The 26390-nt window shown below is 36.4% G+C and overlaps 1 protein-coding gene across 1 annotated transcript in view; it reads right to left on the minus strand.

Moving 5' to 3' along the window:
* The window catches only part of RALYL (RALY RNA binding protein like), a 131719-nt gene that overhangs the window by 98613 nt on the left and 6716 nt on the right, over positions 1-26390 (minus strand). The window contains exon 2 of the mRNA XM_022554992.2: positions 2948-2980. Coding sequence (XP_022410700.2) covers positions 2948-2980 — 33 coding nt within the window. The remainder of the gene's footprint in view (positions 1-2947; positions 2981-26390) is intronic.

Raw genomic sequence — 26390 nt, forward strand, 5'->3', positions numbered from 1 at the left:
ATAGAATTTTCCTATGAAGCCATCTGGTCCTGGGCTTTTGTTTTTTGGAAGATTTTTAATCACAGTTTCCATTTCAGTGCTTGTGATTGGTCTGTTTATATTTTCTATTTCTTCCTGGTTCAGTCTTGGAAGGTTGTGCATTTCTAAGAATTTGTCCATTTCTTCCAGTTTGTCTATTTTATTAGCATAGACTTGCTTGTAGTAATGTATCATGATCCTTTGCATTTCTGCAGTGTCAGTTATTACTTCTCCTTTTTCATTTCTAATTCTATTTATTTGAGTCTTCTCCCTTTTTTTCTTGATAAGTCTGGTTAATGGTTTATCAATTTTGTTTATCTTCTCAAAGAACCAGTTTTTAGTTATATTGATCTTTGCTATTGTTTCCTTCACTTCTTTTTCATTTATTTCTGATCTGATCTTTTGATTTCTTTCCTTCTGCTAACTGGGTTTTTTTTTGTTCTTCTTTCTATAATTGCTTTAGGTGTAAGTTTAGGTTGTTTATTTGAGATGTTTCTTGTTTCTTAAGGTCCCGTTAAAATTTTAAATAATAATTGTTAGTGTTCATCATTAAAATATGAAGCAGAATATTGGTACTCATGTTTATTCCATTCACAATTTTCATTTTTCTCTCCCCATTATAAAAACTTCTTTTGGTTTCCCCATGCAACTCAAAGCACAGCTATAGAAGTGGAGTTGTATTCTCTAAACTATTTCAGACCTCTGTGATTGAGTTTTTAGAACATTATTTATGAATATACCTTCCATAACTGTAATAATAGCTAACATTTATGAACAGTTACTATGTGCCAAGAACAGTGCTAAATCCTTGATTTAAATTTTCTTTTTTTATCTCCATTTCACCGATTAAGGACCTGAGATTTGGGAGTTTAAGAAACTGACTAAATTAATAAAACCAACTTGTAAATGTTGGAGTCTATGAGGGTGGAAGCAACTTCTAGAAGTACAGTATATTAATAAGTGCTTTCAGACACTGTTGGACAATGGACTGAAGTATACAATATTTAGTACTGATTTATTCATTAACGTAATTTTATTGAACATAGAATTAAAATTAATGTAATAAGATATGCAGGGCTCTAGAAAAACTCGACCTTAAATACTCACATATCAACTGATACTATAGACAGTACATCATGCATATTTATTCCCTTTGGCAAGTGACTAAATTAAAGACACAAATTTGAATCATGGTTCTTATAGTAGATTACCTGTTGCCTAATAGGCTCATATGTGTCCATTATGCTCATTATCACCCTTTCCTTTTACTGAACAGGGTCAGGATAGAGATTCATACATACTTTTGGACAATCTTATTCAAAATCATTTTCTTACAGGAGAATGAAGACATTTAGCTATAAATTAAAGTATCCAGTCAACAGAACTATTTGGGTTGCTTGTTTCCCCACTTTATTTTAAGACAAGTCTAAGGAAAGCAATATCTTCTTACTGTCATGCCGGTTTTCCCATTTTGAGTAGTATTTGCTGAGTGATAGGTCTTTCTCTTGGAGAGAGTTTTTCTCAGTGCTCTAATACTGAGTTCTAAATTCCTGATAAGTTTAAAACAAAGACTACTAAGCATATGCCCTTGTAAAATAGAGGTTTGCAATAAAAAGTGGATTCCACCTCAGAGTAGTGGAGAGAACAGGAAATGCTGCAGAACAACTGCACTGAGGCATAAAAAGAAGCTATTCCAGCCTTCGGACTTGAGGGCAGGGCACATATGCACTCAAAACAAAATATTACTTCAGGCTTAAAAGTTTTAAAAATAGGATCTGATGATCAATGAAAGAAAGAAGTATGTGCTAATGAATTTTTTGGACCAGATCAACTTGACCTTTCATTTTTCATGAAGTTCTCCAATAAATGCATTTACTGTTTTTCTCTCCCAGAACCCCTAACAATTATTTTGATTCCTGTAATTCAAATGGCATTCTGATAAGCTTTTATGAGGAGTAGAAGGGCAGGGGGAACCATTTTGTTCAATGAGTGACAGAAGTATTCACCGGCTGCAAGCAAATTAATAAAAGAAAACGGATGTCATCATTTAAAAATCGAACCCCATCCTATGTTTCTGGTCATGACTGCCTATGTGTGTGTGGGGGGGTGTTTTTCTTATCAAATACAGCACGATTTCTTCTAAACTAGATGTCACATCTTCCAATGCTTTTTGATACTTTATAACATCAACCATAATGAGGCAGAAGTCCCTTAATAAAACATTTTAATATGTTAGTCAAAGGATTATGTAATAGATCAGTAAAAACATCTTTGCTGAGTCTTAATTAGCTAAATGGCTAAAAATAGTATGTGCATATTCTTGTCAACAGTATATTTTTATTAGAACATGTACTGTGACTCAGAATGATACTATCAGAGAGGGCACGCATTAGTCTTAATCTGCTTCAGGGTTTTTCAGCTTTGTGTTCAGAGAAGCAGTCAGTGGGAGCAGCAGAGAAAAAAAAGTGAAATGAGAGAAAAGGGAAAAATAAAAAGATTTTGGATACAGATTTAGAGAAAAAGGGGGGAAGAAATACTGAATAGAGTAGATTGAAAGGAAACAGTACAAAAATGAGTAGACAAACTAGGAATACTGAAGCTGTGGTTCAGAGGAATTTTTAAAACCAATCACAGCACACTTTTACTTGATGAGATAATCACTGTGTACCTTTTTAGATTTACATAGGATACAGGGTTTCATATACATTCATTAGTTAAATTTCTGAGATCAGAAAACAGCCCAGAGAGCATTTTAGTTGTCTTTTAAATGTAGATAGCCCTATTGCTGAGGAAATGATGAATCAATGGTAGGTTATGACTTTGAATATGGGCTTAAAAGGACTGAAAATACTGTCTCGGAAGACCTTGTTAAATTGAATTAAAAATCAATTAGAGAATTGAGATTTTAAAAATTTAGACAAATACTCACCCAACAGACAGGAAAGGCTCCTTTGACTCAAGTCTATGAAAAAAGATACAAAAAATTTATTTTAATATAACAATTTGCTGTACACTTAAAATTGCTTTTATGTGAATCTGACAGAATTATTATACATGTCTGGATGAAAATGCACAATTTGGAACTAGTAAAAAGCTACAAATAATATATTAAGACTTAATCTGGACTAATTCAAATTCTGGCTGGATTAATGCAGAGGCTAAATAAAATGAGAGAGACATGGAATGGAAACGTAGCACTTAAATAAGATAACAATATTGTTAGTCTCTCTACATTTAATTATTTTCTTTTTTACAGCAAGTTGTAGAATTTTTAATACATCTGTTTATAGTTGAGTAGTGAAACAATTTATAATATATTTGGTTAAATATTGACTGAATAATTTGTTTCCAGTAAATATTTTGTAATGAAGAGAGAAGCAGCATACCACTCATGGTCATTTATTGGAAGCAAAACAACTTAGGACAGGGGAAGCCAGGTGACAGATTAGGGTTCTCCTGCCTCCTCTGTGTCTCCAAAGAACCAGGTATTCTTTGTAACTCCTAACATATTAAAGGAAAATTGTAATCCTGAAGCCTCTGGCTAGTTGTGACATCTTGAGCAAGCCACTAAAAACCTTCTGGGTCTTACTTTCTCCACTATAAAATAGGCTAAGATTGCTTCCAGCTAATTTTCTGATTTCATAAATTAACTATATCTTTGCAGAAAGTAAATAAATCAGGAAATGATTCACTGCTAAACATTTCCTAATTAATAATTAAGGACACCAGTTGGTAGGTGTAAGTTTTTAAACTTATGACACTGGGTTAAATGTAGGCAAATGCTGAGGACATTTTAATCTAAACCTTAGTGTTTAAAATTTTTAAGAAGCATTCATGTTTTAAACTATTTTATTAATATATAAATAGTTATAGGAAAATGGCAAGAAATTTTATTCTGCAAAAAACATTTACTGAGCACCAGCTGATTATGCTTTGACATGGAAAACTGATGAGGCTACCTTAGAATTAAGTCAAAAGACTTTACTTTTATATGCGTCTAAACAATGAAGACAATGACCCCCTTTTTTTGGGTCTTATTTCATACTGTATATATAAAATATGGCTTAGGATAACCTCATCAACCAGAGGGCAGAAGCAAGAAGAACTACAACCCTGCAGCCTGTAGAACAAAAAACACATTCACAGAAAGATAAACAGAATGAAAAAGCAGAGGGCTGTGTACCACATGAAGGAACAAGATAAAACCCCAGAAAAACAACTAAATGAAGTGGAGATAGGCAACCGTCCAGAAAAAGAATTCAGAATAATGATAGTGAAGATGATACAGGACCTCGGAAAAAGAATGGAGGCAAAGATTGAGAAGATGCAAGAATTGTTTAACAAAGATCTAGAAGAATTAAAGAACAAACAACAGAGATTAACAACACAATAACTGAAATGAAAATTCCACTAGAAGGAATCAAGAGCAGAATAACTGAAGCAGAAGAAGAGATAAGTGACCTGGAAGACAGAATGGTGGAATTCACTGCTGTGGAACAGAATAAAGAAAAAAGAATGAAAAGAAATGAAGACAGCCTAAGAGACCTCTGGGACAACATTAAATGCAACAACATTTGCATTATAGGGGTCCTAGAAGGAGAAGAGAGAGAGAAAGCACCTGAGAAAATATTTGAAGAGATTATAGTTGAAAACTTCCCTGACATGGGGCAGGAAATAGCCACCTAAGTCCAGGAAGCCCAGAGAGTCCCATACAGAATAAACCCAAGGAGAAACACGCCAAGACACATAGTAATCAAATTGGCAAAACTAAAGACAAAGAAAAATTACTGAAAGCAGCAAGAGGAAAATGTAAAATAACATAAAGGGGAACTCCCATAAGGTTAACAGATGATTTCTCAGCAAAAACTCTACAAGCCAGAAGGGAGTGGCATGATATACTTAAAGTGATGAAAGGGAAGAACCTACAACCAAGATTACTCTACATGGCAAGGATCTCATTCAGATTCAATGGAGAAATCAAAAGCTTTACAGACAAGCGAAAGCTAGGAGAATTCAGCAGCACCAAACCAGCTCTACAACAAATGCTAAAGGAACTTATCTAAGTGGGAAACACAAGAGAAGAAAAGGACCTACAAAAACAAACCCATAACAATTAAGAAAATGGTAATAGGAACATACATATCGATAATTACCTTAAATGTGAATGGATTAAATGCTGCAACCAAAAGACACAAGCTTGCTGAATGGATACAAAAAAAGACCCACATATATGTTGTATACAAGAGATCCACTTCAAACCTAGGGACATGTTCAGACTGAAAGTGACGGATGGAAAAAGATATTCCATGCAAATGGAAATCAAAGGAAAGCTGGAGTAGTAATACTCATGTCAGATAAAATAGACTTTAAAATAATGTTACAAGAGACAAGGAAGGACACTACATAATGATCAAGGGATCAATCCAAGAACATATAACAGTTATAAATATATATGCACCCAACGTAGGAGCACCTCAATACATAAGGCAACTGATAACAACTATAAAAGAGGAAATAGTAACACAATAATACTGGGGAACTTTAACAACTCACTTACACCAAAGGACAGATCAGCCAAACAGAAAGTAAGGAAACACAAGCTTTAAATGACACAATAGACCAGATAGATTTAATTGATATTTATAGGACATTTCATTCAAAAACAGCAGATTACACATTCTTCTCAAGTGCGTATGGATCATTCTCCAGGATAGATCACATCTTGGGTCACAAATCAAACCTCTGTAAATTTAAGAAAATTGAAATCATATCAAGCATCTTTTCTGACCACAACACTATGAGATTAGAAATCAATTACAGGGAAAAAAAGTAAAAAACACCAACACATGGAGGCTAAACAATAGGTTACTAAATAACCAAGAGATCACTGAAGAAATCAAAGAGGAAATCAAAAAATACCTAGACACAAATGACAATGAAAACACGATGATCCAAAACCTTTGGGATGCAGCAAAAGCAGTTCTAAGTGGGAAGTTTATACCAAAACAGTCCTACCTCAAGAAACAAGAAAAATCTTAAATAAACAAACTAACCTTACACCTAAAGGAACTAGAGAAAGAAGAACAAACAAAACCCAAAGTTAGCAGAAGGAAAGAAATCATAAAGATCAGAGTAGAAATAAATGAAGTAGAAACAAAGAAAACAATAGCAAAGATCAATAAAACTAAAAGTTGGTTCTTTGAGAAGATAAACAAAATTGAAAAAACATTAGACAGACACATCAAGAAAAAGATGGAGAGGACTCAAATCAATTAACTTAGAAAAGAGAAAGGAGAAGTTACAACAGACACTGCAGAAATACAAAGCATCCTAAGAGACTAGTACAATAAACACTATGCCAATAAAATGGACAACCTGGAAGAAATGAACAAATTCTTAGAAAGGTATAACCTGCGTAGACTGAACCAGGAAGAAATAGAAAATATGAACAGACCAATCACAAGTAATGAAATTGAAACTGTGATTAAAAATCTTCCAACAAAGAAAAGTCTAGGACAAGATGGTTTCACGGGTGAATTCTATCAAACATTTAGAGAAGAGCTAACACCCATCCTTCTCAAACTCTTCCAAAAAACTACAGAGGAAGGAACACTTCCAAACTCATTCTATGAGGCCACCATCACCCTGATACCAAAACCAGACAAAGATACTAAAAAAAAGAAAAGTAGAGACCAATATCACTGATGAATATAGAATCAAAAATCCTCAACAAAATACTAGTAAATAGAATCCAACAGCACCATAAAAGGATCATACGCCATGATCAAGTGGGATTTATCCCAGGGATGGAAGGATTCTTCAAAATACACAAATTAATCAATGTAATACACCATATTAACAAATTGAAGTATAAAAACAGTATGATAAACTCAATAGATGCAGAGAAATCTTTTAACAAATTTCAAAACCCATTTATGATAAAAACTCTACAGAAAGTGGACATAGAGGGAACCTACCTCAACATAATAAAGGCCAAATATGACAAACCCACAGCAAACATTATTCTCAACGGTGAAAAACTGAAAGCATTTCCACTAGGATCAGGAACAAGACAAGGATGTCCACTCTCACCACTATTATTCAACTTAGTTTTGGAAGTCCTAGCCCTGGCAATCAGAGAACAAAAAGAAATAAAAGGAACCCAAATTGGAAAAGAAGAAGTAAAACCGTCACTGTTTGCAGATGACATGATATTATACATAGAGAATCCTAAAGATGCCACCAGAAAACTACTAGATCTAATCAATAAATTTGGTAAAGTTGCAGGATACAAAATTAATGCACAGAAATCTCTTGCATTCCTATACACTAATGATGAAAAATCTGAAAGAGAAATTAAGGAAACACTCCAATTTACCATTGCAACAAAAAGAATAAAATACCTAGGAAGAAACCTACATAGGGAGACAAAAGACCTGTAGGCAGAAAACTATAAGACACTGTTGAAAGAAATTAAAGATGATACCAACCGATGGAGAGATACACCATATTCTTGGATTGAAAGAAGCAATATTGTGAAAATGACTATACTACCCAATGCAATCTACAGATTCAATGCAATCCCTATCAAATTACCAATGGCATTTTTCACACAACTATAACAAAAATCTTAAAAATGGTATGGAGACACAAAAGACCTTGAATAGCCAAAACAGTCTTGAGTGAAAAAGACAGAATTGGAGGAATGGGGCTCCCTGACTTCAGACTATACTACAAAGCTACAGTAATGAAGACAATACGGTACTGACACAAAAACAGAAATATAGTTCAACAGAACAGGATAGAAAGCAGAGAGATAAACCCACACACCTATGGTCAACTAATCTATGATAAAGGAGGCAAGGACATACCATGGAGAAAAGACAGTCTCTTCAATAAGTGGTGCTGGGGAAAGTGGACAGCTGTATGTAAAAGAATGAAATTAAATCACTCCCTAACATCATACACAAAAGTAAACTCAAAATGGATTAAAGACCTAAATGTAAGGCCAGACACTATAAAATTCATAGAGGAAAACATGGGCAGAATACTCTTTGACATAATTCACCGCAAGATCCTTTTTGACCACTTCCTAGAGAAATGGAAATAAAACCAAAAATAAACAAATGAGACCTAATGAAACTTAAAAGCTTTTGCAAACAAAGGAAACTACAAACAAGACAAAAAGACAACCCTCAAAATGGGAGAAAATATTTGCAAACAAATCAACAGGCAAAGGATTAATCTCCAAAATATATAAAGAGCTCATGCAGCTCAATATTAAAAAAACAAACAATCCAATCCAAAAATGGGCAGAAGACCTAAATAGACATTTCTCCAAAGAAGACATACAGATGGCCAAGAATCACATGAAAAGCTGCTCAACATCACTAATTATTAGAGAAATGAAAAACAAAACTACAGTGAGGTATCACCTCATACCAGTTAGAATGGCCATCATCAGAATATCTACAAACAACAAATGTTGGAGAGGGTATGGAGAAAGGGAACCCTCTTGCACTGTTGATGTGGATGTAAATTGATACAGCCACTATGGAGAACAGTGTGGAGGTTGCTTAAAAAACTAAAAATAGAATTACCATATGACCCAGAAATCCAACTTCTGGGCATTTACCCAGAGAAAACCATAATTCAAAAAGACATGTACACCCCAATACTCATTGCAGCACTATTTACAATAGCCAGGTCATGGAACCAACCTATATGCCCATCGACAGACAAATGGGTAAAGAAGATGTGGTACATATATACAATGGTATATTAGCCATAAAAAGGAAAGAAACTGAGTTATTTGTAGTGAGGTGGCTGGACCTAGAGTCTGTCATACAGAGTGAAGTAAGTCAGAAAGAGAAAAACAAATACCGTATGCTAACACATATATATGGAATCTAAAAAGAAAAAAGAAAAAAGATGATCAGAAGAACCTAGGGGCAAGATGGGAATAAAGACACAGACCTACTAGAGAATGGACTTGAGGATATGGGGAGGGGGAAGGGTAAGCTGGGACAAAGTGACAGAGTGGCATGGACATATATAAACTACCAAACGTAAAATAGGTAGCTAGTGGGAAGAAACCACCTAGCACAGGGAGATCAGCTCGGTGATTTGTGACCACCTAGAGGGGTGGGATAGGTAGGGTGGGAGGGAGGGAGATGCAAGAGGGAGGAGATATGGGGATATATGTATATGTATAACTGATTCACTTTGTTATAAAGCAGAAACTAACACACACTTGTAAAGCAATTATACTCCAATAAAGATGTTAAAAAAAATGTGGTACATATATACAATGGAATATTACTCAGCCATAAAAAGGAACAAAATTTGGTCATTTGTAGAGACATGGATGAATCTAGAGACTGTCATACAGAGTGAAGTAAGTCAGAAAGAGGAAAACAAATATCGTATATTAATACATATATGTGGAACCTAGAAAAATGGTATAGATGAAGTGGTTTGCAGGGCAGAAATTTAGATACAGATGTAAAGAACAAACATATGGACACCAAGGGGGGAAAGTGGCGGGGCGTGGGGGTGGTGGTGTGATGAACTGAGAGATTGGGGTTGACATGTATACATTGATGTGTATAAAATGGATGACTGATAGCCTGCTGTTTAAAAAAATGAATAAAATAAAATTCAAAAATAAAAAATGGCTTATTAGAAATATGCCTTGGTCCACTTACAGGCTGAGCCGATATGGTTCTTTGCCCAATGTCCTGCTTCTTTGGGTGAACAATTATAGCAGGGAGAGACTCTTTTAGGGAGCAGCTGCCCTAGCAAACTCTCTAAATAGCAGCATATAAGGAAGAAGCAGAGAAAACCAATAGTTGGTGTTAAGAGTTGGAGGCATATATTTATGTAACCTTTTCTTCTCCTGAATTCCAATATTATTCCCGCCTCCACGTAAATTATTGGCCATATTGTGTGTTTGTTTTCCCCATACATTTATGATATGGGTAGGTAAACAGATCTAAGAGAAAAATACTGAAGATAAATAGTGAAATATGTTTGGATATGCTTGTTTTGTAAGACACAACTAGTGCCAAATGATGAAAAGAAATTACCTTGAAGAAATGAGAGGGATTCTGTATAACATGATTCAGAAGATGGTTAACTTATTTGGAACATCAACATGATGATAATAGCACTTCTCCCTTATTTTTCCATCTAATAACACTTGAGAAATAGCTAACATGAGTGTATGAATAGAATACCTTCTCCCCGTGTTTGCCAATAATTCAGCCTAATATCAGTCAGACTTCAGTGCACGTGTGTTATTTGCTTGTGTCAGGTGCTAGCCTCCAGTTGCCTAGTTCTCCATTTCCCACGGCCTACACTGGCCCCCTTGCCTCTCACTTCTGCATGCTTCTTAGTGGCATTGAATAATATAGTAAACAAATTTTAAAACATTTAATGTATGACTCCCCTTTCATTCTGCACATCTTAATTAGCAATGTCTGGTAAATTTTTCCTTTATGTTTCTCTTATCTCTCTCTACACTCAGTTCCAAGGCTAGTTCTTATCACCTATCCCAGCCTAACTGGTCTTTCCAAATGTAATTTCTTTGTTCAGAGTTGCTCCAACTTGATACACTGGACTCACACTAAGCTTCCTTCCATGCTGCCACCCACACTACTTGTTTAGAAACTGCATTTGTGCTGCTTTACTTACGGGCTTCATAATCAACATGAATAGAGGCAAGACCCACCACTTGTCTTTCCCTGTGCAATTACTAGAATGCTGAGTTCAGAATGTGTTTGAAGTAATATTTATTGATTGATTTTCCCTTTTTCTCTGAAGTAAGTAGCTGTTGGATTGGAGCATATAGGTACATATGTTGCCCCACCGACCCCAGTGATTTATAGGGTTAGTCTTATTATCTACTTAATTGTCTCCTTTGACATTTACCACTTGACTTGCCATTTCAACCATCTCTTTCCAAGTGCTCAATATAAGATCTCAGAAGAGAATCCAAAGTTTTTAAAATGATGTTGGATAGAGTTCTGACTGATGTTCTATAAACCAGGGGTTTGCAAACTCCAGTCTATAGGCCAAATCCTGCTCACCATCTGATTTTACACAACCTGAAGCTAAGAGCGTTTTTTACATTTTTTAATGTTTGGAAAATATCAAAAGAAGAATATTTTGTGAGTCATGAAAATTATATGCAATTCAAATTTCAGTGTCCATAAATAAAGTTCATTGGGACACAGTCATGCTCACTCATTTATATATTAAGACTGTTTTTGTGCTACAGTAGTAAGTTGAGTCATTGTAACAGGGACTGAATGTCCACAAACTTAAAATATTTACTATATGATCTTTACAGGAAAAAAAGTGTTCCATCACTTGAAATATGATTATATTGTGGGAAGGAATTGGAAACAATTTCTCAAAAGTGGCACTCTTTATTTTGCTACCTATCAAGATATTCTCCCAGACTTCAAAGTTCAGAATAATTTGAATTCCTTCTCTACACCACCAATTCAGTCTCTGACTCTACTGACAGATTAATTCCCCTAAATGCGTTTTCATGTCACCACCCTTCTTGATGATTTCAATAACTACAGAATGATGCCCAAACTTTTCAGCTGTCATTTGAAAGCTCTTCACAAACATGCCTCACACCAACTTTCCATGTTATTCTTTATCACCTCTATTACTAACTACTTTATTCCAGGAAATTTGTCTATATATAGCCCAAACAAATCTGGTTTAGCTTTGGTTTGGCATCTTTAAATTTTGTTTCTATACTGGAATATTGTTTTATTTCTTCTTTTCCCTATCAAACTCTATTTATCTTTTGAGTTTATCTAACTTAAAAAGCCATTCCTGACACCTTCATCTTATAGGGACAATCCTGTCTCTAAACTTCTATTACTTATTATCTCTATCACTATGCTATAGTCTCAAGACAATAGTCCTTGTTAAAAAGTTAACTTAGAGTTTATTAAGATTGGTAAGAATGTTAAACTTGCCTCTCTGCTTGGATAAGAAGTTCCTGACAGTTCTTTGTTAAGCTTTCCAATGGGCCCAGGAGGGAGATATCTGCTGATGCTCTATGAATTGAGCAGAAAGGCAAGGTTATTGTGAACTAGTCACTGTAAGTCATGAAGACAAGCATTTTCAGTGGTGACATGGAGCAGGAAATCTTGGTCCCCACAGAGGGGACCTTTATGGCCACGACTATGCCAAAGAAAGGTAGTTAACTCTAAGGGCTGAAACTGCTTGAATATACAAAAAGCTCATTTTTGTAATTTTCATTCTGAAAAGTGAAAAAAATGTAAAAGAAGAAAACTACTAGGAGAAACATCCTTTTGGAGAAAATTGTTTATCAGTTTGATCCTTAGAAACAGGTGATTACATTGTGATATGCCCAGAGAGAACTTCTCTGAGTTTTTTTATAAGTTAATTGTTCTGCGAAGAAAATGATTTTATCTTTCCTGGGATTTTCTTTTAACATGAAATAGGTAGTGAATTTAATAACTCCTCATTTAGGACCCACTAGAATTAAGAGTAGAATAAGGTAAACAAATCACAGCCTTTAGAAAAATAAGACACAGTAGAGAAATAAAATAAAATGAGAAATGAAGATCAATATTTGCGGCTAAAAGACTTACTATACTTTATATTTAACAAGAACAAAAAACTAAACCAAATTTACTAAGGGCCAGACATTACTCAAAATGCTTTATAAACATTGACTTATTTAAACATCATGATACCTCTGAGGTAGATCTCATTTTGCAGAGGAGGAAACTGATACCCAAAAATGCTATCTTGCACAAGGTTACACAGCTGAAGAATGGTTGAAGTAGGATCTGAATTTAGGCAATCTGACTCCAAAGTTCTTGTGGTCATATCTTGCATGGTGTGCTGCCTCACATCTGTTTATTTATTTTGTTTGTTTTATTTTGTTTGCATGTGCCTTATGGCATTTCCTCTCTTTATACATTCTGTGTTCTACTGAGAAATCGTATTTGATTTCAAATGTCTTCAAATGATGGATATTCACAAACTTAAGTCTGCAGCATCACACAGTTTGTTTATGCATGGCTATATCCACTCACCATACAACTCCAATTATAGATGCCTTTAACTTAACATGCCCCAAATGAAATTAATCATCTTCTTCTCTCATTCTGCTCCTCTTTATCCCTAACTGAATGGCATAATCAGCCATCCAAATAATGAAACTAGAAAGATTAGAATCTTTCCCATTAACTCCTTTCTAGCAACACTCACTTTCAGTAGATTCTCCTAGTTCTATTGTTTCTATTGCCAAAAGTCCTCTTCATTCTGTTCTTCCATCCCTATTATTATCACAGTTCAAGAGGTCATCAACTTTTATGTGGGCTATTAGAATAATATCCTCTGTGACCTTCCTTCTTCAGTATTTCTTTGGAATAGCCATATCTACTAGCAGAACTATCTTTCTACAATAAAAATGTGATCATGTAATTCCCTTCATTACAAATATCTGAGTGCTTCTAGGAAATATTCCCTTATAAGGCACCATAGGTTGGTTAGGAGTGCTTCATAACTGTCCCTATAATAGGCCCCTGTAACACTCAATCATGATGTATTAAAAATTGGAAGCATATTTTCCAGGCTCCCCATTAAGACTGTATACTCCTTGAAGGTAAGAACTCACTGTAATTCAAATACTTAGAATCATGTCTACTTCATAAGAGGCTCTTGGTAATGATTTTGTCAGATGAACTTTCCCTGCCTTGCTCTCCCACCCCTACTTCCATTATTTGCCTACAGAATAAACCCTTTAATATAACTAAAAGTTCATTCGGTATCTGGTTCTAGGGTACCTTGCCAGTCTTTTGTCTGCTACCACTTCAGCCTACAGATTCTATGCTCCAACCAAGCTCAGCCAACTGCTCACCGTCAAGTGACATCCTGCTTCCTCACATCCCTGTGCCTTGGCATATACTGGGTTTTGGCAGAAATGACTTCAAGTACCTTGTTTTTGCAAAACTAGTGTTTTTTTATGAATCCAAAGTGACATAATTATGATACCCTACTATATTTATAGGATTTTGTAGTTAAAATTATGGAGCAGCAACACTACCATCTGATCTATTCTCTTTAGCAATGATAACCCACATGTGACCTACATTTAAGATGGATGTACCAAAGGGCTGAGAATACAGCTTCCAGAATCAGACTGCCAGATTCTGGTCCTGACACTACCACCTTCTGGCTGCACAGCCTTGGAAAAGTAAGGAACTTTTCCTTGCGCCTCAATGATCTCATCTACAAAATGGAGGTAATAATAGACCTAACTCTTAGGGGTGTGGAGAGAATTAGATAAATAACTAAATACATCAGATACAGGGAGTCCAGGCTGGGGAATAAGTTGTTTAGCAGTTATATATTAATGAGTCATGTTGGGATATGTTGCGGAAGATATGCTGGAGGCAGAGGTGGAAATGTAGGCCTGGAACTCAGAGAGGACATCTGGGGAAATACAGATTTAGGAGTCATGTCATCAACCCATAGTTAGTATGTGACATCATAGGAGAGAATGAGGGCCCCAGAAAGAGTGTGTAGAATGGGAAGAAAATGGTTTTAGAGAGAATATCTGGGGTCACTAACAGGATTCCAGGCATAGATGCAAAGCTCAGAAAGGGGCAGGAGAACTGTTTAGCCATTGGTACTAATCTGTAACTGGCTTGGCACCCAGAACATAGCTGATGTCCACCAGTGTGGGCTGAGTGAGCAAATCTGTGCCTGGATCTGTCACCAGCCTTTAATCTGTTCTGTAGGATAGGAGTAAATAAAAAAAGAAAAGATTTCTCTCTGGAAGTAGCTCATGTGTGCTTAACCTAAACTAGAAAGGAGGAGAAATGGAGGAGGATTGCATTCTTAGATATACATCAGAGTCTAGTTTGAAATCTAGTGATGTTTGAAATACAGTTTGTCAACCCATGAATGAATGAATTAACCCATTAAAGGGATGGACAACCTTTTATCATTACATACTATTTTTTTTCTCAAAAAGAATTGATCTTCATCTGCATTTCAAATAATATTTTAAAGACAAACATGATTGCAGGCATTTTATGTAAAGAACAGTGTGGCTGATTCCTATCTGTCCCATCACTCTCTCCAGGAACCCTGGGAGAGTCTAATGATGATCACCATAGCCAGAGCTTACTATGTTCTAGAAACTATGCCAGGCCCTGTATACATGTAATTTTGACAATAGAAGGTGAAAAAATAAGTTCAGAAACACAAAGTAATTTGCTCAAAGTCATACAGCAAAGTTATGGAGTCTGAATTCAACCACAGACCTGACTCCAAAGTCTATACTCTTAGCCTCTGCTCTATCCTCTAAGAAATGGGAAAGAACAAAATAAATGCTGCACACTGGCTGGGCCTCTGGTCTATCTGGCCCCACACAGGGCAGGGTGTGGTCCAGGTCATTGTGAGTTAACACTTGCTAACCAATTGCTCTTTATTTATGGAGTAACTTGATATGCTATTTTACGAATAGCTTAATAACCTTCTTAAGGATTATAGGAATCTTATTTTGATATTTAAAATTTAACCTAAATTTCATCATTAGCCATTTATAATCTAAACACATCCACAGGACATTTTCACCATTCCAAGGTCCTCTAATTTAAAAAGGCTTTGTTTTCAAAGTAAGTGTTTAAATATGAACAAAAACTTATGATTTTGATCAAAGATAAGTACTTGTAAGGTGATTCTTAGATGCTATCCTTTACTGAACATTAAAAAATAAAACAATTCTGTCAGTATCCTTAAAAATTCATTTATCACCAAAAGGTAAAAAATGAAACAAAACAAAACAAACACATAAGAGTCTTTTTTATGTAACAGGAACTGGATATTCATAGGTGAGTTCTTTGACATTCAGTGAACATTGGAATCTGTCTATGGCACTTATTATTTTGGCTCTTCTCTCCTCAATTAACAAGAAAAAATAAAAGCAAAGGCAGTGCAGTCTTCTGTGCCGACTGACCAGGGCCCAGATACCTAGGAACCCTTGCTGTGGGGAGCAATACAAGAGGCTTGTTAGGAAGGACAACCTCCTTGGTGCCCGCTTGGGAAGGAGCACTGGGCTGCGCAGGCGCCAACCTCCTCATCTCCACCAACCCAAAGAAGTCTGAGTTCACATCATCAGTCAGTGTCTTTGGTGGAACAAGAGTTCAAGACGCTGTTGTCCACTGATCTTAATCAGCACTCAGAGCGTTCTCGTGCCAACCATGGTGCTTTTCCAGGGGTGGCTACTTACAATGGTGTAATGTTAGAATAGATGCTCAAGGATTATCCCATGTGTAGCCTTTTGCTGTGTCCTGTCAACCACACTGAGAAATTTGTGACAAAGCAGAGTTCTGGGATGGGACTTCAATGGGATACTCTGGGGTGGCTAAGAATGGGAACTATCATTTCCTTCATCTGAGAGGTCAAATAAGCTTTAATTTTCATGTCAATGTGTAATAATTGATGGTGGCTGCTGGGAACAACATGTTAACAAGAATTATAAAACCTATTTAGGTCTCAGGGTGTAACAGTGCTGTAATTAACCTATGTCTGCGATAGAAATAGGAAGTGAAAGGAGAAGAATGGTCTCCAAATATGTATTTACCAACTTTGTGCTAATAGAAGGCACAGAAATTTGCTCAAACTTACAAAAGGAATAAAGAGGTATAAAGTCTGCAGTGAAACCTAGATTTCTAGACATACACCAATGTGTACAAATAATAATGTATACCTAATGTGACATATATAATAATAGCCAATATTCTGAATCTGACACACTACTTAAGCCTTTTGATACATTTAGTCCTCACAACCTCCCTGTGAAGTTGATACCGTTATCATATGTATTTCATACATAGGAAACAGAGTCAGAGAGGGATCGAGTAATTTATCCAAGATCTATTAACCTAGAAAGTCATAGAGCAGGATGATAAATCAAGCAGTCTGATTAAGACTTTCAGTTCTTCATATGATAGTGTACCTTTACCATTTTCCTATATGTTATTTTTTGGTCATTAGAGGAGGTCAAATTCACCTCAAAGCTGTAGAGAGCCAGCTCCTGTGGTGGAATTTGCTACAATGGATTCCATTTCTCTGGAGTAAAAAAAAAAAAAAAAAAAAAGCTTTTCCCTTTATTTCCTGTGATACCTTTTTCAAGGGCTTTCATGTCCAATTGAAATCTCTGCTTAGGGCTCTCATCAGGCCCCCTGGTACATTCTATTTGCAGTTACCACCATCTGCGCTCCTGACTCTAGGAACAAGTTAATGGATGGCTGTGGTATCAACCAAGAATCTCAGTGGCAGTTTTGACATTCACAGTTATGACTTTTGCCACCTTGGAAATTGAGGCTGCAGGGCTCATCTTCCTTGGACAGGCGTAATGTTCTTTCATAACTTTACCGGGAGGCTTGAGCCATGGCAAGAGGAATGGAGGTGAAGAATAAAGAGGAATCTCCTGGTAAGAAAGATCATTAACCATTGGCAGATTCCCCTGGGGGCCTTGAAACTCTTTCTCCAGCTGGGAGTAGAGCTAGGGGTAGGGATGGTAGCTTTTTGGCCAAGGCAGAGTAGAGTGTCTCAGCCCTGCTCTGTTATGATTCCACAGTCAACCTCATCATAACTTACATTACAAGGGAATGCACACAACTCTGGATGTTTCTATTAAGATAAGAAAAATGATTTTCTGAAAAGAGATACTTTCAAACTCAATTATTTTCACGTTGGAAGATTTGCCCATCTCAGTTCCAACCCTATGTAGTGAAGGGATGTAAATTTAAGAAAAACTAGCAAGTGGCTGCTCAGCTGTCTCTTTCAATTGTCTTCTTTAGTCACTTGCTAATAGCTGTTAAATCTTACAGAGAAACTGTACATCTGCCAAGAGCACAGACGAGGGAGGCCAGTAATCAGTCACAGAGTTATCCAGCTTCCCATCTCAATCCTCAGCCCTGCTCTTTGCAGAATTCTAATGTCATTTATCTTTTTTCCTCCATTTTAAATGAAGCTATCAGAGCCAATACATTTCTGGGAGGTCTTTTGATTGCCATCACAATAAGTTGTTCAGAGTGTGAATGGTGCTAAATGACATAACACATGTATCTGTGGGGCCACCCCAGTAGGTTGAGATGAGCAGTCGACTTTTGTCCTCACCTGCCTCCCCTGCCCACCACCCCGCCTCCCTCCAGTCCACACTGCTCACCTGTGCCCCACATTCTCACACCCATTTTGGTCCCAGGTGCAACCTCACCCCTCTCCTCTGCCCTGTCTTAGTCAAACACTTGAAGTTCATTTAGCCTAACTTGTAGCTAATGTCTGATACAGGCTTGGAAACAATAACTCATGTTTGCATGTGTTGCTTAACTGTGTTTCTGCTCTTCCCAGTGACAAACTTGTCTGGCAGATAATCTCCTGCCTGAGTTCCTGTCTTGGTAACCTCGGGCCCTCTCAGACACAGCTCTCCATCCTTCTGGTTTAGAAAAAATTCTGCCTCTTAATGTCAGAATTTAATGACCTCCACGGTCACATGCTGACAAAATTGTGTGATGCAAATTGTTTGCCTGGGCTACTCAACATTACATCCTCTTGGATTGTATTGAAAGTTCCACCTGACTGGCTAGGCTGTGTTTTAGGGCAGGGATTCATGATAGTGTCCCTCTAACTCTACAGCTATGGCTGTCTTACAAGAGCATGGTTTTATAATTCCAGGTCCCAGACTCTCCTAGGCTGTTCCCTAAGTTAACTGTGCAGGATCTAGCCATGACCCCAAACCTGATGGATACAGTTTTGTTAAAGAGTGCAATGGTTTCCACAATGCTGAGTCCACTGGTGAATTATTAGTTTAAAATGACCTTTGAAGGACTGACCCAGTTGATTTTTTCTTCCCGAAAATATTTTCTCCTCTGGGTTTCATACAACTTAGTGTAACTATCTTAGTAGTTGTTTCTTTTGAGTCTCCTTTGCTAGTTCCTGACTTCAAATATTAGTGTGTTCCAGAGCCCACTTCTTGGAATTCTTCTCTTTTCTATCTTTAATTATTCCTTTGGTGCTTGCTCTCATCCAGTCTCATGGCTTTGAGTACCATGTACATACTGATGACTCACAGATGTGGACACCCAGTCCAGACCTCCCACTGAACTCCCGATTGGGTATTCATCTGTCTACTTGACATCTTCACTTGGATGCCTAACAGATATCTCAACCTTAGTAAGTCCAAAAGCTACACTTCTAATCTCTACCACCTACCTTGGCCTACTGTAACCTCTGCTGTGAGTGTTCCTTGGCTCACTCAGCTGCAACTTCATATGTCCAGATGCTCAGTACAAAATCCTTGGAGACATCTATGGTAGACAGTCTGGCCATCATCAGTTTCTTCTCTCCAGCCATCAAAAGGTGAAGTCTATGCTCCTCATCTTACATATGGACTGGCCTTGTGACTTGCTTTGATGAATAGAATATGTGACAGATGTGACACTGTACAATTTCCAACGCAGATTTTACAAGGATAGGCAGCATCTTCTTCCTTCTTGAGCTAAGTCACTATGTGAAATTCTGACTAATCTGAGCCCACTGTGCTGTGATAAAGTCTAAGCTTACTGCAGAGCAAAACCATGTGGAGAAAGATGCTTGGCCACCACAGCTGTTCTAGCCATCCCCAGCTGATGTACCAGATATGTAAGTGTAGAAGCCATCTTGGACCCCACACAGAACAGAACCACTCAACTGAGCCCAGCTCAGATTGCTGGATATGACAAATAATACACTTTTTAAGCCAGCAAATTTTACGTAGCAGTGGAAAATAATATCCTTGACTCTGTACTTTCTCTTACAGTCCACATTCAATCTGTCAGTAAGTCTGTTGGCTCTGCTTTCAAAATATATCCATAACATAACCATTGTTTTCATCTCAGATGCTACCACTTCATCTGAGTCACCAAAATCTCCTGCCTGTTTTCCCATGTTCCTCCCTCGTTCTTTTATAACCTGTTCTCAACATAAAGCTAAAGTGACCCTTTAAAATTTAAGTCCTGTCATGGTACTCCTTTGCTTAAAACCTTCCAAAGACCCTCGTTTTCACTCAGAGTAAAAGCCAAAGAACTGCAATGGTCTACAAGGCTTTACATGACTTGGTGCCCCCCATTAAATCTCTACCATTTGCTTGGGGAAAATCGGCCTCCTTCCTTTTTCTTAACCACATGGGTATGTTTTTGCTTTAGGGCCTTCATGCTGCTAGTTGCTCTTCACAGGACATTTTTCTCCCAGGTAAAACCTTATCTGCTTATCACCTCCTTCAAATCTTTGCTCAAATGTTACCTTCTCAGCTAGATCTTCATGGACCACCCTACTGTAAATTGCAACACTTATTCCCTTCCCACTCCTTTATACCTCTTTCCTTGCTTTACATTTTCTTTAACACCTACCTTCTAACTTATGGTTAATTCCATTGTTTATTTTTGTTTATTATCACTTACCTCACACTTGAAGGCCAGGTCAGGGATTCTTACACATTTGGTTAGCTGATATATTCTCAGTTCCCAGAACAAACTCCAGTAGGTGTTTTGTTAATTACTTGGTGAATGATTGTATCAGTGAATCTTTGTTTCCTTCTTCTCCATTAAACCCACTAAGTGTCTCTAATATAGGCCTGAATTTGGTCAATCCCTGAATCAGCTCTGTTTATAGAGGTTTAGAGATAAGTCATTCTTCGAGGCTTTGAGATTGTGTGGTCCATTCAAAATTGCTGGGATCAGAAATTCTTCTCCAAGTCTCCATCATTCTACCATATACTCTTAGGGCTGACCCCATGTGAAATTCTTATTTTGTCTTTCATCTCTCTCTGACTCTCTCCCTCTCTCTCTCTCTCTATCATTTTGAGTTGTGGCTAACATTTGGTTTCTCTCTTGGCTCCTAATAAATTCTAGTGGTGCTATCTCAAGATCCATCATGGAGACCAGCTGACTGGGTTGTGCAGTTGCCTTCCCAGACTTTTTCAGTCAATATCCCAGGAGTGGAGCTTTGTTCTCAGTCTGGGTCTATGCCCAATAATCATAACTTGGTCACTGGATGACAACTCTCTCTGGCCAGGCTGAGTATACAATATCTGTCTGATAACTGCCTGCCCACAGTATTCTCATCTACACACAAAGCTATTTTTTCTTGTTTTTTATTTCTTCAGCATTATATTAAAAATAATATGTTTGATTTTTCAGTTAAAATGGATGTCTGGTATTACTTATTTCTTTCACAGTATCTTTATGTGTTTTTTTTATGCCACATGTTTCAATTGTTTTACACTCAATTTAGTTTGTATTTTCAAATATTAATCGTATAATATTTCTTTTCTTAACCCTTTAAACATGGGATGTGCTACATTGAGTGTAGGTAATAAAGAGTAAAAAAAATGAGAAAAACAAAGTCTTCAGCAAATCAAGCAATTAGAAGTTACAGTTCTACTTAAGTTCTTCTAGAATTGTCACAATATCATAATAATGCCTTCACCCTGATGTTGTGGATAGTTTTAGTAAGAATAGCACTTAAGGTGCCTGTAACAGTTGCTAGGCAATCCAACTCAAAATGCTATATCACACATGATTATCTGTATTTTGTGGGTCATCCTCTGCTTTCTTTTCAAACTTAGTTATTGGTTTGTGTATAATTTTCTTAAAAGTACATCCTGATACATTTATTGTACCCAGACTCATTATGACTAGCTGTCCTGCAGTGATAGATTCTCTCTGTTAAGAGTCAGGAACACAAAACCTCTGCCTTCTCTTTCTGTCATGTACTACACACTGCACACTGAGGCTATAACCTGTGCTTTATTCAAAACTATTATGTTACTATTTGTAGCTCACTACACTATGCCCTTTTAAAGCAGCAGCAGCAGCAGCAAAGTGGCTGAAATACAGCTTTAACTACAAGGGGACAGTTATTGTCAGGCAAGCACCATTGTCTTACTACTGGCTCACTAATCTGTAGTCAGAAGAACTGCCATCCCCAGGCATTCATGATTAGTTATTTTATTGCACCACTTTAAGGGCTCATAAATTTTGACTTTTTTGTTTTTGAAGATCAGACGACTTCAGCTGCTCTCCCCCCTGCACCCTCCTCCTTCCACTCCTCTCTGCACTGTTCACTCCTAATCCTGCAGTTAGCCCTGGCAGGGACCACTTCTCCATGTAGGGCTGTTGGCCTGAGCTGAACTGTAAGACGAATGTTAATGAAGTTGCTCTTTTAGAAAATTAATATTTTAATAACCATGATGACTAAGAGTCTAGTTCTAAAGATGAAGGGCTGTATCTGTTTAACTGATTTTACACAACACTGAACACAAAATTCCTCATTCTTGCCTGTGTGAGTGCTTTTGTGTTTATCATCTACCACTGGTAAAATCTGCTTTTAAAATCTGTCTCTCTCTCCTTTGGGTTATAAGATTCTCATTAAAGAAAATTTGCATTAGGTACTAAAGTTGTAATAAAAATATTATCCATATCCTCACTGTCCAAAGACAATTACAACTAATATATTGACCTCTATTTTTTTCTCTGCATATATTTGTTTCATTTGTACATAGTTTTGTTTTTCTGTTTCTATAATACATACTGTTTATGTAATTAGATGCTATTATATATGCTGCGTATATAATTTTGCTTTTTTTTTTCTACTCATATCTTAAATCTTTTCTCTTGTAACTTGAATACCTTGTGAACACTCCATCTACTGGGTGTGTCATATCAATTACTGCATAATATTTTGGTCGAATCAGATTACTCAATATTATAAATAAAACTGTAAAGAACATCTGGGAATAATTTCTTTTTTTTTTTACATTTTTAAATATTTGGGACTATTTACTTAGACATACGTCCAGAAATGGAATTACTTAGTCAAAAGATATGAATATTTTAAGATACTGGATAGCATTTGAAGGAATAAAGACATAAACTTGATAATGAAACACCTACGCCTTACTTTACTCTCTGGATTAGAAAGTAAATAGCAGGATCCCAGAATGTTAGAAATGGGAATAAATTAAGAAATGATTTAATGATTCCTTCATGTTATTCTGAGAAAACTGGGCTTAAAAGAGGTTAGATTGCTTATAATTACATATGTGGCATGGGCAGGTGGTAGCAGACACAGGACGTGGTTGCAGGTTTCCAAACTTCCAATTCAGTGCACCTTCTAATGACCACTAATATGTTTTCAGACTGAGTAATTCTGAAACATAAGTGGAGATTTTGCTGGAGAGAAGATATTTCAAACAAATACTAAAGTGCAAACTATACAACAACTCAGTTTCATTTGCAATGTAATGTTCTTAACTCAGAACAAGCTCCTTGTCCTTTGATTCCAACAAAGAATAAACATACATTAAATACATTTCAATACTTCAGTTTGGAAGGATATCCCCCAGTGCTCTATTCTGATATTTAACAATACCAATAGGATGAATTATCAATCGTGTCATCATTCCACTAGAAAGGAATTTTGAAAGTTTAATAGAGTCAATTAATTTCCAAAAGGATGAATTTTAGTTCAAAGAATTTATCACACACAGCTGACTGATAATCTGGTGAGACTATGTTGCCTTTTTTGCCGTCATCTGTCTAGATATCAAAAAAGGAAGCATTTGTTTTTTAGTGTTTAACTCAGTCAGAAGAATTATTCTTGCAAAGACATCAAAAGTTTTATGTAATTTTTACAAGAAAATTGTGAACTATTTTCTAATGAATATATTTAAAGCCAATCAAAGTTTATAACAAACTTATAAACTTCACTTTTTTATTGTGCAGAACTTGCTTATAATTAAAACTTTAGAATAAATCTTTCTATAACTCAACATTTTCTATTACCTTAAAATTTGTGATATTTTCAAACTTTAATTGACCAGGGGAAAATACTCTTTTATAAAGTATTTTTTTATAAGATACTTTTTTATAAAGATGGTAGAATTAGTTAATTTTATAAAATAGCCATATGTGGTTTAAAAAAACAATGACATTGTAAAGGTGAGACAATATGATAGAGGAAAAAGAGCTATTTAATTTCTCACTAATCCAATCACATCCATCTATATTATACATATTCATTTTATCCTCTCCTCTCTTCATTTTGTATGGGCTCAGACATTCTTCTACATCATGACACTTTTCTTCTTACTTTTTTTCCAGTAGTTAGAAAACAAGCAGTCAGTCTGGTCATAAAGCATCTTCCTATGTGTGATGGGAATGTTACAGAAGCCCTGGTGCTTCAGAGGAGCAGTCAGTGAAGCAGTACAAAGGTTAACTTCTGGGGCAGGAGTGTAATAAAAGGAGCTTTCCATCAGTCTAACACAAGCCAGTCTTTAATTATCACTCTCAATTGTACTTTAAAAAATTGATACAAAAACCTAAGAACTTAAAACTAATACTTCCTCTTGAAAATAAGGGAAGAGATTTCCCTCCCCTCCTTTTGAGCATTTACTTTAAAAAACTTGTCATTGTAAGGACTTTCTTTTTTCTTTGAAATGTATATAAATCATTTTGAAGATTAGATAGGGCTTTATGACCTAGGCGTGTCTATTCTCTAGGACCCAGGAGCCATCTCTTTGAAATTTAAGTATCAAGGGAGATAGAATGCCTATCTCCCCATTTCTGTGGGAAGGTAGGAGTCTAATTTAGGTGTTCCAAGGTGTGAAACTACTACCTGTCACAAAGATATGAGAAGGTTAATTTTCCTCTGGATAAATCCAACTACCAATTGGTTAACACAGATGGTCACCCTAATTACCTGGTGAATTTACAATGAACTATGCATGATGAATGGTGCTGTCAGGCCTCTTACTTGAGGAATAGTTATGGTATATCCTGAGAACATGTATGAAATGGATTATAGCTGCTTCAGGATATAAAAGAGTGAGATTTCTTTCTGTCTTTGCAATCTCTTAGTGGATTACCTGTGATGAGTATGGCATTCTGAATTAATGCTTATTCAATAATAAGTATTTTCTTTCTCTACTAACTGTGCAGAGGATTTCTGGGTTTGGAGAAGATTTTGTTTTTAATTATAGTAAAAACAGTGTAAAGAAAGGGTACCACTCCCACAGTAAAACTTTTTTAAGCTTTAATTTGATTTGTTTAAAAATAGGACTTTAGACATGTTTCAATTTTTTTTCATGCTCCCTTCCATGTAATCTTGTAGAATAGGCAACATATTCTGGAATTTTTAATTTATGTATAGATTGAGAAGATGGAAATTATATGAGCCCTTTTGGGTAAAAGAGGAATAAACTAACTCTTCAAAAATAAACACAAACAACTTAGATTAGAAGCTCATGGCCTTAAACTCTCTACCAAGGGCTATCTTAAAATAACAGGTTATTGTAATGATCAAAAAAATAAAAGAATGAAAACATATGAAATCAGCACTGATAGTGAAGATACTCCATCTTGTGACCAAGCAAGATGTCTTTTGGAAGATAAAATCCTGAAAGCACCTTCCTGCAGGCAGGGAGCACTTCCCCAGTGACCCAGCCATGAGAGATGCTCACCATCCTCCTATGCTCTGGTGGAGACCAGAAGTGTTACTGTCAGTGCTCTAACTCTAATACCCCATCATGAAAGTATGAAAAACACAGAGTGAGGCACAGGGAATATATAACACAAATACAATAACACCTGAGTACTCTTGATGAGGAGGCTTTGATTCAACAGAAAACCCTGTTTTCACAAATGAAAGAAAGCAACTATTTCATGACAGGCAGGAGCTTCTAAAGTATGGTAAAACTACCAGCTAGAAGAAAAGAGTTGTGTGTCTTAATCTACACCTGCCAACTGTGAGGATGAGGTGAAATTGCAGCACTTTCTCTCTCATGCTAGGTTTATCATTCCTTTTCCATTTCTCCCAATTTCAGAGGAAGAATATTAAGTAAAAGGTCAAGAGGTCCCTGTATGAAAGGTCATAAACATCTAAGCATGGTCTTTTTTCTTCCAGTCTCTGGGACTGGGTAGACAAGAAAACCAAGAGCTCAGCCCTCTCCTCCCAGCATGCAGCTATGTGGGTAATTTGAGCTAGCCATTTGGGGGCATCATTCTTTCTGAGTTTCATGCAGTTTGTCCCAGGATGGTAAACTGCTTTGGGAGAAGCAGAAAGAAAGACTGTGTGGCTTGTTGTACTGCAGTTTATCCTTGGCTTTTGTTGAGAGACTTCATAATAAAACTCCCATTAGTTAAAAAATATTGTGTGTGTGTGTGTGTGTGTGTGTGTGTGTGTGTGTATGTGTATGTGTATTGTATAACTGCTACTGAGGGTGGTATCTACTATGCTGTTTAAATGATTTCATATGCGAT

Source organism: Delphinapterus leucas, chromosome 17 (assembly GCF_059928025.1).
Source record: "Delphinapterus leucas isolate spDelLeu-1000000601 "Yukka" chromosome 17, BTC_Dleu_Yukka2, whole genome shotgun sequence".
Classification (NCBI taxonomy): Eukaryota; Metazoa; Chordata; class Mammalia; order Artiodactyla; family Monodontidae; genus Delphinapterus; species Delphinapterus leucas.